At 37.6% G+C, this 20589-nt stretch overlaps 1 protein-coding gene across 1 annotated transcript in view; it reads right to left on the reverse strand.

Annotated features, from left to right (window-relative positions):
* Positions 1 to 1249: 1249 nt before the first annotated feature.
* ELOVL4 (ELOVL fatty acid elongase 4) overlaps positions 1250 to 20589 on the reverse strand; it is a 35351-nt gene continuing 16011 nt past the window's right edge. The window contains exons 2-6 of the mRNA XM_074861924.1: positions 18854 to 19041; positions 15511 to 15591; positions 8894 to 9065; positions 6596 to 6723; positions 1250 to 6087 (exon numbers count right to left, since the gene is read on the reverse strand). Coding sequence (XP_074718025.1) covers positions 5812 to 6087; positions 6596 to 6723; positions 8894 to 9065; positions 15511 to 15591; positions 18854 to 19041 — 845 coding nt within the window. The 3' untranslated portion in view covers positions 1250 to 5811. The remainder of the gene's footprint in view (positions 6088 to 6595; positions 6724 to 8893; positions 9066 to 15510; positions 15592 to 18853; positions 19042 to 20589) is intronic.

Genomic DNA, 20589 nt, shown 5'->3' on the forward strand with positions numbered 1-20589 from the left:
TATCTTTGAGTACATACTTCATTTGCATCTAAGACTATAGCCTGCATTCACCTACTCTCTTGTGGTGCTCCAGCGCTTTGAACTGAGCAAGCAAACAGGTAATAAAACCCTTCCCCCAACCCTAATTTCCTGGATGTTAAGAAGCAAGGAATACAATAAAGAAAACTGAACATGAAAAACCAAGGATCCAGTCTATTCAATCCAATCATCTGATGATTGTGCTTATATTTAATTACTGGTCAGGAATAAGTATTAAGGAAAAGATGCCTGGACAGAGTGCCTATCACCAGCATATGTTAATCATCTAAGGGACCATTCCTGCTCTGAAGACTTAGCAGATTTTCTGATTCCAGGGAGGGGATAAGCAATGGATTGGAGCAACAGCTGTGAATTATGCAGGAGATAATTAACCACACCATATTCTGCTATGATGGCAGACTTGATTCTCTATTACCTGACATCGGGAGTAGCTATTTGCAATTAGGTGCTAGGAGTGCAGCACAGGTGCCACTCGGTATTATAAGGTTGGTTACAGAGATCACACTTGGTGGTCTAGCTATGAGGGAACTTATAGTACATAGCAACATGTAACTGTGAATTACACCTACTGCCAAAAGTGCTCCAGATTCTCCAGGATGAGAGATACCACATTAACACAATGCAGGGTCCAGCAAAAGCTAAACCACATGGCTAATCGTATTCCTAATTGTTAACACTTCCAATCTGGAGCCTTGAGTACAGTGTGGAGTCCCTTACCACCACCTCCTCAAACCAGAAGAATGATTGAGAAGGTTTCTTAGCTAGAACAATTATATTCAGTCACTGCATCCATTTTTCACTTTGCTGATCCTTCCCTTCCTCTCCTGCATATCCAAGGCATAAGCCATACTGGGAGAGAAGCAAAGGCCAACTCCATCTGACACTTTCAGTTTATCCCAGCCTTAAGATGGCATTTGCTGTACAGCCAGAACGTATTCCAGAAGACTTGTGTTTTTGTGTAAGTAGACATCCTATTTTCACTCAATTCCCTAAGGGTGACTTCAAAGCCACTAGACTACCATTTTGGGGCAATATCCAAAATTAGAAACTCCCCATAACCTTAAAATGCCAAGAAATTTTTTTTCTCAAACTTTTGGGCTACATAACTGATTACATCAACACAACCTGTGCAACACTGTGAAATTAGTAAGGATCTGGAAGCAGGATGGGACACATTCTATGGAATGTATAAAACCAAACTCAAACAGCATGAAAAAAGTAATGTTTATTTTTATTGTTTACAAAAGCATGAACACCTTATGCAAAAGCAGCATCCTGAACCATACATTTCCCTCATCCTCCTGGGATATTGGCAGAAAACAAGTATTTTCTCTGTTCTTTAGGGTTAAATGTACTCTGCTGAGCTAAATAGAAACGACCCCACCGATTTCCATGGAGCTCTGACTGCTTACATTAGCAAAGAGGCCAACTCATCAGACTGCAATGCAACGAGATGTCATATGGGTGACGTGCTTTAGGTGCCAAATTGAATTAGTCTGCCTCTAACCAAGATAAATACACTATCCAGATAATTAAGAAGCTCCCCATTCTTTTCAATTTTGACTGAAACAGATCTAATTTTAAATATGTGTTTAAACATTATGACTCTCGTCCCACACTAACTTCATGCAAGGTTATGCACCATGAACAATTTTACTCAAGTTTTGAAGGGATAGCAAGTGTGCTCATAAGCTATTTTAAGAGTGAGACCTTTCAGCACAATAGCTATTTACTCCTTTCTTACCTGCCTCCCCAGCACATGGAGGTCAAGTGCTTACTCTGAAGAAATGTGCCCTAAGGTTAACCTTAAAAAAAATGTGCAGCATTTTTACTTTGCCTTCATCTTTTTCTCCTGATCTGGAGCTGGAAGTAGTTAATGGTCATACAATCAAACAGGCGATGCTTTTGAACCTACAGAGAAACATTTATTTATTTATTTATTTTAAAAGTGTTTTGTTAAACAGAGAATTCGACTGCAATAACTTCAAAGACTTACCTGGAGCAAGTTACTTACTGATTCCTAAAATGATCCCTACTATAAAACAGCATAATTCCTCAGCTCCTCTGAGTTGAGGTCCCTCCCCTCAGAATCTACAACTGATGCCTCAAAATATTTATTACACTGGGAGAAATGGCTCTGGCTTGCCTGCCATCCTATCTCTAAAATGACTGACAAATACTATTTATGTCTGCAAGACTGATATTGGATCTATGGATCAATGAAAACTGCTTGATTTTACTGCTCGAGCTGCAGGAACTGTTCTATTAGCTCCTGCCAACTTCACGTTAAAGAAATACAATTTACTTCACATATTGAAAGAACCTGCTAAGATCCCATATATATATATATATACATACACACACAATGTATGTGTACACATATATACACACACATATATATAGGTAATTTGTATTTATTTTACATCAACACAGTGCTAAAAGAATCCAACAACTGTCACTGCTAGAGATGAGGCTAAATGAAATGGTATCGCTTATATGGCATCAAATAATTATGAGACTCTGGTCCAAGAACTTCAGAACTGTTAGCAAAAAAGTATCTTTCACTGGCAAAAAAAAAGTTCCAAATGGTTTGAATTTCACTTTTAATAAATTGGAAGCATTTAGAAAAAAAATATTTGAAAAAATACCATGCAAAGTAGATTTTATAATTTAAAGTTCAGTTCTGTGTATAGCAAACACACACATTTATACATATATTCTATTAGTTTCATGGCAAAATTCTGAGGTGTCTTGACTCAATGACTTTAATGAATCTGGCAGTATCTCACATGCATATCAATGCCTCAAATTTTGAAAAAGAAAAAGCTATACAAGTTCAGCCCTGTATTCTGTGAGTCTGGCTGCATAGTCAGAAACAGAAGTATTGCACTCAAGACCACACCTACAAAAATGTACATTTAATAAGGCCATTATATTCAAGATCATAATGGGACTCAAGTCACATAAACAATCAAATATATCATAGACCTAGGAAAGCCATATTGCAGATGATTGACTCAAAACAGCAGTGTTCCAGCAATTCAATAACTGACTTTTTTTTCCATTAAATGCCAATCTCTTGAACTGGTTTTATCCACAGGGCCAGACAACCCGACGTGTATGTATGCACACATTCTCACAATGCATTGTTTCATTTTTTTTTTCTTGAAAGTTACCAAATGCCCCAGAGTTTGAGGGTAGGTTTCTACTCAAGTTCCGCCAATAAGGTTCAAGCTGTTACCAACTTTAAGCAGCTTCCATGATGGAGGGGTGAGAAGATTTGACTTTCAGTTATTTAAATATTTGCCAACATGCAAGACAAAGTGTAGCAAAGACATAACTGAACCTGTACTGGAATACTTCTCAGTCTGCTCTTTCAGAGCCAGATCGCATTAAGAGTATGTTTATCTGATCTGGCTTACTGAAAGACAGAGCAATCAATTTAACACAATACAAGGAATGATACAGATTTACAAGTCAGCTGCCCACATCCCACGCCAAATAGAAAGAAGCTACCCTTTAATCAAAGGGGTAAGCTACCTTGAATTTACAGTAGGGTAAGTGTATTCACACCAGCCATTAACTCGGAGTAGCAGGTGTGCTGTAAATCTGCTAGCTTGCTTTGTAGTTATTTGCTCCTTTATCGATTCCAAAGTTACCCAGTGAGCCAGCATTTTGGCTTGGTTAACGGTAGTGGCATTTGTCCAAGAAGGAAGGGTAGACCACTATCCCTCTTCCCCATGCCACACTACATTAAATACACAGAGCTATGCAAATGCAAAAAGCATCAGTACAAAGGCTGGAAGAATCACAAGACACAGCAGATAAGAAACTTAATGGTCACATGCAATACAGTTCAGCAGAGAAATTCTTTCACAAGCCTATATTCTGCCATAAAATCCACAGTGGTGGAGATTATGGAAACTACCTTCCAGCTGAATCAACTCCAGCATTAGGAATTATTTCTGAATACAACAGACTAATCCAACCCTTTTTTTCCTAGGACTTGTTTGGGTTTAGACACTTTTTAGTATAGAGACAAGAGAAAAACCTGAGACACAGACGATGTGACCTGTTTGCATATCATAAACAGACAAATGGATAATCAAGATGCAAAAAATATTAAATGTGTCACACACTTTACACCTACAGCTCCATGTACTTTTTTGCTGCAGCAACGGTGTCACTTGCTGGATGCAAGTTTGTCACTAACTATGAATATGTTTTTGACCAGAGCTGGGAGGAATGCATTTAGACAGCAACAACACAGCTCTTGGAGTAATGAACAAGAAACATGGGAGTTCAGGAGATGGTTTCTGATTCCACCCCTCTCTTCTAGTCATTGCATCCTGAGCAGCTCAAAACATCTCTCTTAGTAATCCCATTATTTGGAAGGAGAATAACTCTTTCCATATCTTCTTCACAAAAGGAGCAGTAAGAAGTCCATTAATGTGCCACATAAGATGGAAAGCCATCTAAAAGGCTTCTACTTATTTTAGCAGTTTTGACTAAAAAATAATTAGCAGAATCACTTTGTCAATTAGGTTGAAAAGATCTGAGAATATTTTGGAAATAGAGTTTCAGAAGCCCATCTCTGACATTCACATTAAAATGGTGGCCTGACTACTAGCAATACATTGTCTGCAAGTGTCTAAACAAATAGAGTTTTGATGGGTATCAAGCAGTAGCAGCATCTTCAACATTTTATGTTTGCTGTATTTAGTACTTTTTAATTGAATTCTCTCTCCCTATAAAGCGACTGTCTGGTAGTTAGAATGACTACTCATACACACAGCATTTCTGAATGGAACTACGTATTGTTGTTTTCTCTCCACCATAATATTATCTTACCATTTTCAGTATCAGTCAGCACCACAGGTTTAATGTAGGTCACGGACAACAAGCAGCAGGCCTACTTTTACTGCTTGCTTCAAACAATGTATTGTTTCATATTCATACATTCTTAAGATGTTTTCTTCACTTAGCTATACTAAAAGTACCACTCTAAAATTTAAGTTTACATTGAAAAAGGTTATTGATGACTTGACAAAAAAAATACCACCAAAAATCCCTTTTTCTCCCACAGGAAATCATATTTTCTCCTGAATTAGTGTTAATGGATATTTACATTAGAGGACTCCATATTTCAGAAACCAGTTATTTAATGCTCAATATTCTTTTCAGCAGATGAAGAGGTAGGTATATTGCCACACAAGAAAAAAAACCAAACCTGTAACAGATACTCAATTATATCAAATAATGTCTGAAAAGTCAAACACTCTTCTGACAGCACATAAACATGATGTGTCTGAAGACACTCTCCAAGGAGGACAAGAAAAGTTGCGCATTCTGATTAGATAATACATCATAATTTGAAATTTAATAATTTTCTGGAAAGAAAACACAAGTATCCAAATGCTACTTCCTTCCCACCTCCCTCCCCCAAAGAAATGTGGGTGCCAACAAAACTGCCTGTATCAATGGTAGTATTAACTTTGGGACTGCTAAATATGGAATCAACTGCCATTCTTCCTTACCAACACCAGCAGTCTACAAGTTTACACAGAGACCATATGCATGATAATTACATAATTACAATAGAAATTCAACTTTAGTGTTGTTCTTAAAACAATCTTCATAAATAATGAAAATATCTGTGTTCTAGCTCTTCAGTAACCTAAGGTTAATTGGTACAGATAGTGGTTTTTTCTTCCTTTTATAAACCAAACTGGAGGTTCCTCACTGCCAACAATGGTTAAGGCCTGGATCAAGTTACTCTCCTTTTGCTTTTCCCTTTTTCTGCTTTTTTCCATTTTCCACCACTGCATTATTTTCTTGTTTGCTTAATCCATTTGCAACAGCACCATTTGCTATTTTGCCATTCTTCATGGGTTCCTTGGGCAGCTTATATGTCCGATAGTAAAAGTTACCAAACAGGAAAATGAAGGTGACAGCATAGAAAATTACACCCCAGTGCATCCATTTAGGGAACGGACAATCAATATAAATAGACAAGGCTGTGTGGCCAATAGTCACATGGAACTGCACCTGAAAGACAGAAAATATAGAATCAAAAAGGTCTGGATATATTCTGTAGGTCTGACTGCACCAGTGTATACCAATGCATAAAGTTATGAAAACTGCTAAACTGGGAGGGGGTTAGGAAGCCATATTTGGCTGCTACATCACACATATGCTTGACCAGGGACATCAAATTTATTGCAGTACCTGGCACCAGCTTTCAGAAATAGCAAAATGAGAAGACATTAAGAGATCTGGATTTTCTCTATGTTTTGAACAGGTTTTTGCAATTCAGTTGCAACCAACCAACCAACCAGTAAAGTAGTATTAGACTTTACTCACACAACTCATATCTATGCTGCGTGTTTTGGGAAATGAAATAAATACTTCCATCTCCAGGAAGTATTCTAGCTTGAGCTGTGAGTATCAGGCAGCTAAGAACTTTTGGAAGGAGCAGCATCTGTTCCAAAACTCTGCAAATGCAAATCCACTCAGAGGCAACACCTTCTGACATAAAGGGAGAAATTTTACTTACCAATTGTAATATGGTCAAGTACCGTTTCCACCACAGGTATTTCTGAAATTTAGGGCCGCAGGCAGCTAATCCATAATACATGTACATTATGACATGAATAAATGCATTCATCTGAGCTCCAAAAAAAGCTGTCCAGGAACAAAAGGGAAAATTGCCATGTAATTTTGGAAAAAAAAAAAAAAAAAAGTAGTCTTTTCTAGGATTATTCATGTGATAGTAAAAATTTTAAAGCGTAGGACATGCTGGGATTCCATCCATGAAATATTCAGTAGTATAGCATAGACCTGACTGCCAACATGTGCTGACACAAATAGCTGTTCGCACAAGTAGTATGTCACATCTTTCATGGAACTACTTATGCAAAAGCTTTTCATAAGATTTTTGAACAGACATAAATCGCATGGATTCCACATTAGTTATTGTAGCATAACTGCAATTGTGTTGCTGAAGGATTATTAAAAGCTGTATTTAACAATGTAAAGTATAAACTATCAGGTTCTGAGCTTAAATCTTTTAAACTGTATTTGAACGCACAAGGTCCACTTCTCAGCAAGAAGTCAAGAAACTCATGTGGAAGTCTGATTAAATAGGCCAAAAAAAAAAAAAAATCATACAAAGCAAAACTTCACTTGTGGTTATAAGGCGTTTAAGGGCATTGCCAAGTGAGTTTGTCTAAATTGCTCATCTTTGGTTTCCTTATTTACGACCAAAATATTCAGCATTCTTAAATATATAAATGTAGAGTATAACTTTTGCCAGAATGATCCATGCTGGACATGAAGACGACAGTTCTTATTTGCATTAAAATCTCTTTGCTTTGTCAAGATTAGGAGCCATTTAACAGAAACAAATTATACCTTGTTAAGGTACTCTTACAGTGCCAGAGAGGCTCAAAAAGGCTCTAATGTATAAGATTAGGGCAATACAGACAATAGCTGCTGACATCAAACAGCTCAGATGTCCATGTGGTCTAGACCCAGTTAGTTATAATAGGGTCCAGTTTATAATAGATCTGTCTATGTAAGCAATGTGCTATCAACTAGAAAACAGAAGAACATAGATCTAGTCACATTTATGCAGTAGTGCTACATAAATGCAGAAGAGCAACTGTTGCTTTTCCTTTTGCAGGGGCTATAAACTAAGAGGCAGCGCAAGAACACCAAAACTTGTAATAAATTTGGAAATAGTTGCAACTGTTATATTGAAAACTGCTGATATTTAGCACGAAAAGTCTGAAAAGGCAACAAGGAAGAGGGCATTTTGAGATATCCAGGGAATTTCTAAGACAACAAGTAAGCATCCAGTCTCCAATAAGTGTATTTTATGGGTGCAGTAGCCAATAAAGATCATGAAATGTCTGGTTGAGTACCTGCATCCTGCAGATTACTTGGGAGAAATTCAAGGATAGTCACAGATACTCATTTTACAAGATATCTATAGTAAATGAGAGCATAAAACCCCCATGCATTAAGTATTAGTGTGGTTTGACAAAAAGCCCCAAAATATTAGTTTGGTGTGCTGTTTACTATATGTTATTTTCAGTGTCTTAAGCCTACTAAGCGCACTACAAACAAAAGAGGGTACTTTCCCTGAACCCTCAGTTCTGTAGAGCTTCTAATTTGAGAGAGACAAGACAAAACAACAGGAACAGGCGTACAATAAGGCAAGGGAGGATGTGGCAAGTACAATGGAATAAAATTCTTTGATGGGGGCTTTAGCAAGAAAAAAAAAAAGGCTGATAATGAATTATAGACTTGTGTCATTACAAACAGGTTTTAAAAGTTAATTGACAGATTTACTGGCTCACCTTCAAGGGAAGGTTTCAGAATTTTATACATGCTTCTTTATAAAAAAGAAAGCAAACCCCAAACTCATATACAATGCCAAAATAACGTCTCCATTAACTTCATTACATTTGCACACAGATTGTGGCCCGTAATTAGATTTTGCAGTTCTCTGTATCTGCAAAAATTAAAGTTAGGCAAGACACGTTCATCTTTCTATTTCATACAGAACAAGGATAATTTTGAAGACAGAACTTCAGGCCTGCAATTGATGCCCATGAGGGAAGAAAACAGTTTTGCAATTCATTAGATTACTGCCCTGTTATCTTTTCCTCCCCCACGTTTCCCACAGAGGAAAACTGTACACATTAAAGCTACTGCACTGCTTCAGTGCTATTTAAACAGTCTTGTATATTATAAATGTTAAGACTATGAAATTTTTTTTCATCTCTCCCAAACAATAACAATTCTCCCTTGTGTCCAGTCAAAAGGGTATGGGAGGAAGGGAACTCACCTTGTCCACCTGCAACCCACTTAATACCAATCCACCACAAGGTGAACATGGTGAAATGGTGATAGACATGAAGGAAACTAATTTGGTTAAATTTCTTCCTCAGGATGAAGAATACTGTATCCAAATATTCAATTCCTTTAGAGACATAATACCACCATAAAGCAGCAGCTATCTGCAATGAAAAAAAGACAACACAGAAGTTTTAGTGATTCCAGGCTGAATGGAAAAAAGTTCTCTCCACCTATCTATTGCAAGAGAAGGATATGTCTTCCTTCCCCAAATCCTGGTAAATGTTGAGGTGGAGTCGTCAAACACCTAATGGTATGGGAACAACAAAAACTATGCTCCATTCATCTATTCTGGACATGGAAGTATTATTCTGAGTCTACTGCTCACAAATCACAACTGTAAAAAGAACTAACATAGTTGAAAGCTTTGCCATGTCTTTTACCAGTTAAACATAGGGAGTTTGTGTCCTCATTCTCTATCCTAAGCTTTGCGGGAGAAGACTACCACAGGGCTTCCCATACTAATGAGGCAACACTGTGATATAGTCAGAACAACAAGGCAGAAACATGATGATAAAATGAAGTTGCAAAAGTTGAAACCTTATATACATTTCTTTCTGTACCACAGGTATATGGGTGGGATGGTACCAAATCACTCTTACAAGCTAGGTGCAGTACAGATTTCACATCCCTTAGAGCAATATTCTCCTCAGCCTCTTCAGGTCTGCTCAGTAACTCCCTTTGGAAAGCATCATTCTCCAAGTGGCTCTGTGTCATTCAGGGAATAGGAGCCACACAAGCTGCAGAGATATAACCCATCTACCCAACGTGACAGTGCTACACACCCAAAATTCCTCTTCTAATCCACGAATCAGTGAATCTTGCCCAAGATGCAACATAAACATGGCTTCCTGCTGAAATCAGGATAGTGTTGTACCAGGTAAAGCTCAGAAGCTCTGCGTAGCAATTTGCTAATACTATGATATGGGGGTATGGTGGTGGTGGGGACTCCCTTCCAGATCCCAAAGCATAGCAACAAGTCTAGTTCCTGGCATTGTAAGTCATCTAGCTTGTTATGCAAGGGTGGAACCAGAACATATCCCAGATGGTGACTCACAGAGAATGTAAAAAGAAAAAAAAAAAAAAAAAAAAAAAAATTGGAAATGGCATCACCAGCAAGGAGAGGAGGCAATGTCACAACACACCTATTTGTAAGAAGTTCACCTGGTCTTTCAGGACTCATCTGACAACAAATTAGACTTCCTTACCTTAACATGGTGTGAAATAATCCCACCACCCCATCAGTCCCCAGGGGAGACAGAAGAGAAAAAGTTAAGACAGCAATAGCTTCCCTCCCCAAATACACACATACTGCTAGGCAAGAGAGAGAAAGGAGAATCAGAACGAGCAGTACAGAGTAATGGAATGCCCCCTGCATGTTTTCCTCCACCTCTCCAAACTAGCAGGAAATGAATGCATCTCTCCTCAGAGTAAGTTTGTCACGGCCATAATTGGACTGCTGAGCATTTCAGGAGAGATTACAGCAGAAGCGAAAAAGCAGCACAGGAGCAGAAGAGTGCTGCAGATCTGCATTGCAGACTCTGCAGTTTCCCAAAGGGACTGCACAGCTTACTGTTGCCAAACTGCAGGCTTCTATGTATCCATTAATGAATACCCTTCTCATTCTCTGGATGTGATTTAGCCTACTCAGGTCTCAGGAAGAGGAGGCAGATTTTGTTATTTTTTTTATATAAAAAGATGTTAATATCTGTCAAAATCGGAGAAAGGCTTAATGAGAGAAAAATGACTCCCACAGATCTTGGAGTTCCCAGACACACAGGCAAGCTGCAAGAGCCACATATATATATATCTATCTATATATACAGATATATATATGTATGTTGCTCAATATCCAGTGCAGTTCTGCCTCTGGGACAGGTAGTCAGTTGTTTAATGACACCCACATCAAGGCTTTGTCTCACATCCATGGATTAGCACAACAGTCCAGCATCTTTTACAGATCTTTGCTAAAGCTGCATCTCCTAAATAAATTAAGATAAGCATCTTTTAATCTCATGAGTTACAATAAACACTTATAAAATGACAAGCCAGCAAAATACTCAAGCTCTTTGGAGGTCCTTCCTTCCGAGAAACTTTTAAAGAACAAATAGATCAGTCACAAGCAAGCTGCCATAAAATCTCTTATAAAGCCAATGTGCATTTTGTTAAAGAAGCAGTGGAACAATAAGCCAAATAGCCAAGAAGCAAATAGTCAATTTACTGTATGACACAGAGCAAAATTTAAGTGGAGGAAAATCCAACAAAAACCCTTATGTTTTATGCTCAAGATGCCACAGGTTCACCATATGCTCCTAGACAAGCCATTTAACATACCTCATTTTTCTTCTTTTGAATTCCACCTGTCTTTCACAGAAAGCAATTACAGCCCATGGATCAAAACCAGCTGAACTTTTGATCAAAATGCTTCCCATCACTTAAGAACAAAAATAGCCTCCATTTCCTTGCAGGATTACACTCGCTGATTTTTGTGTTCCTGTACATTTTTTTGCCTGACAGCCCTTTTGGTCTCTTCCTATCATAAAATTTTACTGCCATTTATTCTCAAACCTGATAGGTTTCATGTACTGATGATCTATTTCAGTGCTCCCAAAGACTTATGCAGATGTTTTGATCACTACCTTATAGATGCAGAAAAAAGTGGAAAATACACTGATACGTAAGATATGCCTTACGTATCTATGACTACTATTAAACTTCTTCTGCAAAGCATCAGAAGTTAAAAAGGCATATTCCTGAAATGAGTAATACTAGTCACAACCATACCTTTTCTGGCAATTTTCATGTGCGCCAATCTAAGTCTGTTAAAACAGCAGATGGCACAGAAAGATTACATTACAGCCTAGGATTAAGGGGGTCAACAAGAGGTCCAATCCCATGACCTCTGCCTCCTGCAAGGCTTTTGAATAGAGGGCTGTTTTAACATGGGACTCCGTTCCTGCACCCTCCTTCCTCATTTCAGGCTGGGGACAGTTATCCGTTCCGTTGGGGACAGGTACTTCTTAGAAGGTAACAGTAACATGAAAAATGAAAGTGGCTTTTAAAGAGAACTCTTTTCCCAGCTTCAGTTACAGAATTTTGTTTACAGGACCATGAAGTCTATTTGTCAAGTCAAATTCCCTTTTCACAGAAGTTTAAAGTAAATGATTATTATATTTATTTTGTAAGAGGAAGCTACTCAAGCTCCAGACATAAAAACAAACAACACAGATTATGATTACAATACAGAAGACAGCCATAGCTCAGCTTTGTGATAACAGATAGCACACTTAAGACTAAGAACTAACTAATTCACACAGCCCCAGATTCCTAATTCTCAGTTCTTCAGAAATGCTAATAAAACAGATGAACCTCGACCTGGGAAATAAGGACACGCAAATGTAAGCAGAGGGGGAAGGTGACTACTCACAGACACTAACATGTCTTAAGGTAGACAGTGTTAGGAAATTGTTCACTCCAAATACTGGAGCTTCCAAAGTAGTACTACAAAGCATGGATTTAACACCTCAGCCCTTTGCATTTATTATTTTGACTCCTAAGCTGTAACGAAAAATGTTCTTCCAAGATGCAGCTGCAGCTCCTTCAAAATTCTTTCTTGGCGATTTCTTTAACCTTTTCTTTCTTGTCTACTATAAACATTTTATATTTTTATATAACCAATTACAAAACACACTCCTCAACTTCCTGCCAGCAGTCAGTAAGGTGGCTACCTACTACACACAGAAGTCCTTTAGAAAGGAGTTTATTTCTGCAATTGTGGAATCTAATTCCCATCCCTGCTTGCTCCAGTCATCCATTGCCTCTTGTAGACTGGATGAGATTAACAGGTGTGGGTAGGTTCGAAACAGTAAGGAGGAGGACCAACTTCTTCATACTATGTGTAAACTACCTACAGAATTAATTGTCAGTGAAAGCCAGAAGCTTGATAAAGTTGAAGAAAACATACAAATTCATGGAAGACTATTCCCTTAGAAACTGGCAAAACAAAGAGGCTAGGCCTCACTTAAGAGGTCTGAGAGCTACAGACCGCTGGTGTTGTGAGACTATACAGGGGAAGTGCTACCACATGCCTTTACACTGTTCTCTTGAAATCACCATTGGCTTACTGTCTTGACACACAATGTGGGCCAGAGAGGAGAGGAAAGTCATTCTCTAGCACCCAGGATAGCCACACCTTTTTTTTGGACTGTCTACCAGCAATATGTACTCCCTTGAGGAACAAAGGATGGTTTCTTGACCCCTCATTTTGAGCAAGAGCTCTGGTCAAAAGCAGTCACTACACGGCAACATCATAGTGGCACATTCCCAACAATACAGAAACAGAGGTCATACCAGTGCTACTATGTTGCCATTTAGACCACCATCTGCAATTACCGTCACATTTCTCAATATTTGCCATATATGAAGCTGTTGCTTTCCAGAGCATATTCCTTAATGCTTTTTAGGCTCAGTGCTGTTTCCATTTGAGATAGTCCCAGTCTGCTTTATCTGACTTATACAGTACTTATTTACTCATTCTCTTACAAATAAAGTTAGTGCATCTGTGATTAATTCTACTACTGAAGTGCAGCATTCCTCTTCAGAGAAAACCCAGTGCCAACAGATATTAGATATTTAGTATCTAGATCTATTAAAAGGGTGTGAGAGATGTGCTATAAGGTTTATCAATTCTAAACTCAAAACTGCAAGAAGCAGCTCACATTTACTTACATTTTAAAACTGCTTTTGCAGGTTTATATTATGAAAATTGATGGTGAAAGGAATCTTGATGAGGTTTGGGGTTTTTTTTGTCCAAAACCATACCTTCTAAATGCAAAGCATGATACACTGTAAGGCAGGCCAGAAACGTATCCCAGACTCTTTAGTTACACAAAGTACACTTGTGGACAGCATAGTTTTCTACTTTCAACTTATTTACCTAAATTGAGAATTCATTCAAAAGAACTACCAGATAATGATCAAGATAAGGATCTTGACTGGTAACATACTATACAGGTGCTGCACAACTTGAGAGAAGTTTTTCAATCTTCCGTGCTTCTTTAACTCTCTCAGTTGCAAACTGAATGTTACAACTTAAAACTTTAGAATTTATGCAAATTCATAACTTTGCAAAAAAATCAAAAAGTCAGGAAATCCAAAGAGTAGATATTGCTAGAGCAACCTTTCTTTTCTGGACATATTATGTAATAAATACATTGTGCACATGATTTTGCCTTTATTTCATTGTATAATAATGCTTCATTTGGCATAATGAACTAAACAGAAGATAAATCTTTTGAGCAGGTCTGATCCCTCCACAGCTTCCCACAAACAAGTGCACCTAAAAGTGAGGCTACAAAACAGAATTTTTGCGTACTAAAAGTCATTACCTCTTGTAATTACTTAGCTAATATAAAAATTCCTTCAATATATGCCATACCAGTCCTCAATGTCACCCAGCTGAGTACAAGGGCATCCTATTTTGCTTATCTATTAAAAAAAACAACCTGTCAAGCATTTGTTATACTTGTCTAGACTTTGTTTTTAAACAAATTTATTAACAGAAGTATTTCAGCGACTGAAATAGTGAGTGCAAGTATTGTCAAAGGTAAAAGATGGGTAACTGCCATAAAGCCAATAAAAATCTACACAGAGCTGTTCTGCAATATTAGCCATTATACATAAGGTGTAAGACTCAAAACTGTCCTTCTCACTACCACCCCTGCCATGTGCACAAGCTTTTAAGTAATACTACCCATGAACAGCCATCTTGTAGACAGACACTTTTAAAAATGTGTTATTAAATATTAAATGTATTTATACTATAACACACTTTCATTACATTTTCAGGAACACGTTCTAATCTGTAGGTGAAACTTGCAAGAACAGCCAAGAGATTCTCAAGTGTCAGCTCTGCCAGAAGATAAGACTCAGAACATGAGCTAATCAACACTGTTACAGAAACCAACAAGCATCTGCACTTTGATTATAATTTGAATACTTTCCAAAAAACACACATTTGAAATCTAAGTTTCTACAATGAAATGTACCGATAGTGCATTTGCCAGAAGCCAGCAAGACCTCATGAAGCCAAACATGGGTAAAGGAGACAAAAAGTTGCCTCACCAGTATGAGTGAAGTGCAACCACAGTATATGCTGACAAATATTACTTGCTTTGATCTAGCTAGAACACTACACCTTTACTGCGGTTATCCTGGTATCATAAACTTCAGCAATGTCTAGGAACCAAAGTATGTATACAAAGTTTATCCTGGATTGTACAACCACAAATGAAGCCAAGGATGGTATCTTTAAGACTACCTGTACTTGCAGCAGTCAGATGAAAGTTAATGCAAATACACTGATACACTTTGATTAAACCTGTTAAGTGCAACGTAGTCAAACCTGAAGTAGTCTGTGAGAATATAACGGATACAGTCATGGCTGACAGCAGAACTTTGGAAACACTATTTTCAGGTAAGACTTAAAACCATCACATAGTGCTATATATTACACACATTCATATACAAATACAAAAAAGAAATACTCACCCTAACTTCATAAACATTATCTGAATAATCCACAGTCTGGCAGACATAGCTGTACCCTCGAGCTCTTGATGACAAAAACAGCTGAAAATATTAAAGTCATACATGAGGGGAAAGACGCTACATAAAACATGTTCATAACAACTATCAGCAATCTCTTGCTACATCAAACTTACCTGAAAAGAAATATTTTTTAAAATCCTTATCAGTCCTGAGAATACTACTGAAGAAAGCCAGTATTTAATTCTAACTACCTGTTGTTACACAGTACCTTTTTTTTCCTTGTAAATTAAAAAGTACTCATTTTCCCCTGCATGTTTCTTCCCAGATAATTAGTACACATTACTGTACACATTAGTAAAAATTCCAGTATGACTTTAAGCTATTCAAAGATGAGTGTTCCCTCTGACGGCTCTAGCTTCAGAAACAAAAAATAACTAATTGCTTTCACTATGAATGACAGAAACGCTATTCCCATGATGGATTTGAGAGACAGGGATTAGATAAATTTGGTCTACTATTCTTAAAACAGTATACCAATCAAAATCCAGGAAAAAACCACCCCCGAACAGCCAATGCTGAGCACCCATAAAACATATTGAGAGAAACAGAATGAAGAAAAGTTCCCCATTTTGTGCCAACAGAAATGGCCTAAAGCACACGAAGTGCTCCTGTAGGGCCAATTCAAAATAAAGCATATTACAATAACCTGAACAGAAGAAGATAAACTTGACATTTGAGCAAGTTCCCATTGGAGAGAAGAACACTTGCCTAGAGCTGTACAAGGTTCAAGTAATACTTCTACTCTTGACATTCATAAATGTTATGATCCAAGATTGTTTAAAGCCAGGTAATCCCACCCTGTTAAGGATCAAACAAGACAGCAGTGGAGCAGATATAACCTGTAAATTGTGAGCTGTAAAAGTAAAGAAGGGTGATACAAAAAGATTGCCAAAATAAACATGGGTAGGCACTGACTATTCTTACCGCTAACCTGACTTCCATCTTATTTAGAGTGAACTCGAGTTTACTTCAGTATCTCATCTTGCACACAGCACTAGGAGTGCAGTGAGGTGCAGAGACAAGCGTTATCCAGATAAAACCAACACACAAAACCTTGTGAAACTCTAGAATTACTTGCTGCACATGTCTGTTAAAGTAGGGAAGTGAAAGAACTGTACACAGAAATGATCCTAAGAAAGAAATTGAACTACTTCTGCATCATTCAAGTCCATTTACAAACTGCTGTAACACCACTACTCTCCAGCATGGTCCTCCACAGGTACAAGCACATTTGATAATTTCAGAGAAGAGCAGGGAACAGTTTAGTCTGCACTGTTAAAGAAACTAACCAATCACTACTGTGACCTACTGGGTAATTTGACCAAGGTTCCCTTGGCAAAAGGCAGTAAATTGACTTCATCAGACTGCCTCAAAGTAGAATAAGAAATTCAAGATTTTGTGGCAAAATAGGGGCTAAGCATATGGGAATTCTGCATGTTCTAAGAAAAATTTGCTTCTAATTTGTATCTGAATTTGAGTCCAACATATGGCAGTCTTGGACTAGACAACCTAGCAGTGCTTTATGGACTTATATTTTTAACATAAGTTATCACAGATGAATACAGCTTGCCATCAGGATGATTATTTAAATAACATTTAAAGGCATTTCACATTCAAATTCTGTCCTCAGCAATACCTGGAAGCTTTGTAGTCATTCACAAAACACAAACTGTGTATCATTTTACTCATTACAATTACATTACTCATGTGAATTACAACAGTGGCACACTGGTACTGTAAACCTCATGTAGACTGAAGCAGAAGCTGCCTGGTTAAAGGGAGCAATTGAAACTTGAACACCTTCCTCCTATCAGTCTCTAAGATCAAGAAAAGACACATAGCAGGAAACTAGAACCTCAGCCTGTGTCTAAATTTATGAGCTTTCAGCCTACCAGCAGCAAAGGCATCCTTGCAGTCCCACTCGTTTTTATGTCGATTCAGTGATTTGGAAATGCCATACAAACACATGTGTTATACTTTAAGCAACACAGGCTTGAAAATTAATTGACCACAAGTCTGGTATAATTCAGTTTATAGATAAAACAAACCAATTTAAAAGAATAAGTGAAAAAAGACAGACATGCCAAAAACACTGCAGAATTCATTTCAGAGGATTTTCAGTTTTAACCTGTCAAGATGATTGGATTTCATCCATTCACACAACTATCCTTGGGTGTCAGCATTAAATTCTGTTGTACTTGTAGTATTTTATTACTCAGTTGAATAGTGCAAGGAAACAATTTAGACAAAATGACAACCGAGGTGCGATGGCTAAAATTTTACCATGTCTTAAAAAAAGGCTGAAATTAGTTCATGATTTTATTACAGAAGCTCTGGGGAGGGGTCAATATGCAGATCATCATCAGATATGCCATGCTTTCTTGGCAAAAGTACAGAACAGACCAGCCACAAAAAGAATTTTGCAATGCTGTAATTTTAACTGCTCTGTTCATTTGCTTCTTTCTGGATATGGATTTTGCAAATTTATAATTCAAGGTCTTCCAGGAAGAAGACTCTCAATCCACATGAGCAAAGTCACAGCAGCATAAACTACTCCTTAACATCAGCTATATTCTGGACAGCTATCCTTGAATAATGATTAGCAAACTGTTAAGTAATCCCACTTAGCTACTGATAAAGAGCTGATCCACTGCATTGTTTCTAGTCACTTCTTCTGTACAGAAAAATCTAACAAAGGAGAAATGCAGCAACACTGAAATTTATTTAAATTAACACATTCAGAACATTGCAAACCAAGTATTAGGAGACTGTATCATTTTTATTTAAAGATACAGCTCATTTTTATTCTTATTCTAAAAAATAATCTACAGACAAGATACTTTTCCTCACTACAGACAACAGACATCTGAATTTCTAAAAACAATACATACATGGAAGGCACCAAACAGCTCAATTTCTAACAAATACATTCTGACACCCCTTCAGATTACTAAACAGAAAAAAAAAAAATCAGTTACAAGTGTTAAATCTGTACAGATTTTAGTTAATCTGTCCAGTATTCACACTAATATACATCTAAGAACAACTTGGAATAGCTAGTACACACATTCTCTCTACAGACTCATTTTAGTGCATTTATTCTTAAACAGAATGTACCCAGCTACAGAAATACTCACATCAAAGGCAAACTCAGCTTTAAAAGTCTGTGCAAAACATTCACCCTCAATAGACATCATGAATATGTAAGATTATTTTCATTTTACAATCTGTAGACACCCTCAGACTTAAACAGGAATTCCCTCCTGCGAGAGGGCATACACACCTCTTTGAAAATGAAGAAGTTGAGTAGAACCATTCCAAAGTTGTAAACAACCAACAGGAAACGTAACTGGAAGGGTTCTCTTGTCTTCATCCATTTGGGGCCCAGCCAGACAGTGAGGAGATAAATAGTGCTTATAGTCAGTGTTGGAAATGGAGACTGCATCAAGGGCCAATCATCAACACGTTTGTCTGGGGGGGATGAAGCAAACAGAAGGAGTCAACAAGGTCTGGACAAAAATATATTTCATCATCACTTTCAGCATTGCATTTGTTAAGTATTGTTATCTCCTGGAATAGCTGCATCAGATAGTAGAAACACAATACACTCATTCTTTCCAGGAAGGTTAAAGAAAATAGCTTTTAAAAAACCCACTATATCACATTAACTCACACAGAGATTCATTATGTCATGCAAGTTCTATTGTTCAGTTCTACAATCCAAAACAATAAAGCAAACAGAATCACGTGAGCCCAAACCCAACCCACTAATCCCCCCCAAACCAATTTTGCTTATGATGAATAGTGACTGCAGTGGCAACGTAACCAAATATTCAGCACCACTGCAAGTGACAAGATACACAAAACTGGCAAAATACTGACAAAATTAACAGCTTTTATTAGTTTAAAATTAGGCACCAGGAAGCCTCCTATTATTTTTTATAAAGGTTGTATGATGTTAACCAAGTACCTTTGCTATTTGATGTAGATCAGTCTCATATGTTTCAGACAGAATACTAACGTTACTGGAAAACAACTAAATAAAAGAGTTTAAAGGGATGGTTCTAGTTAGAGTAATCTGTGCTGCTATACGGGAGACAAAGGTTTTATTTACAGTCTCTTTCAGTCACTCATGGGATCCAGAGTTACACATATTCTAGGGCCCAGAATATGCTATGTTAAGTTGTGGATCTGTATCAAAAAAGCACTCTGAGCATGATGAACCAGTGACATCTACGATTAGAAGATGGCTCTGCTACAGAGAGGGGAAGGGAGAGACTACTGTGACATCTCCTTACTCAGTGTTTCCTTCCCCCCACCCCACCATATGAAGGTTAATCTCTAGTTATAGCAAGAAATACAAGGTAACTATTCCATAACTATCAATACTTCAGATACTGCACAGCTCTACAATACTAACTGGATTATTTTCCAGATGCTTAGGCCAGTTGGAGTTCAGATGGAAATCACACCACAGGGCTCCTTGGGAAGCTCAGACATCTAAACACACCTGCCTTCAGTCATTTGTGAGCAAACTCATAAATAGCAATGCAGTTGCCCACAGACTTACCTAGAGGACAAGTTTCTTTTGGAGAACTGTTTTTCTTCATGGTAACCCAAAGACAGTGAAAAGAACCTATACCATAAATTAATTCCTGATCCCAGGCATACTAACAGGTAAGTTAGAAAACCCTTCTTATCTACAAAATGAGGAACTCTGATGCAGTGAAAAAAGTACAGAACAGCACTGCCATTACTCCTCCACTTTTCTCTCGTTTCCTTGGTTGCCCTTAAGATCATAATTAGAACCTCATTTTAGGAGCAGATTTCATGAGACCCTCTATTTCTAATAAACAACACGTATTGTGATCTACAGAAAGACAGTGTGCATGGCACTGATGCTTCTTGCTTCCAGTTGATTTAACAATACTTGATCTGCACATTGCAAGCAAGATGCTAGGATGCCTAAAAAGTAGCAGAAAAGAAGAAAGAGAAACCAGCCTAGCTGCTTCCATTATG

This window comes from Strix uralensis, chromosome 3, assembly GCF_047716275.1.
Source record: "Strix uralensis isolate ZFMK-TIS-50842 chromosome 3, bStrUra1, whole genome shotgun sequence".
Classification (NCBI taxonomy): Eukaryota; Metazoa; Chordata; class Aves; order Strigiformes; family Strigidae; genus Strix; species Strix uralensis.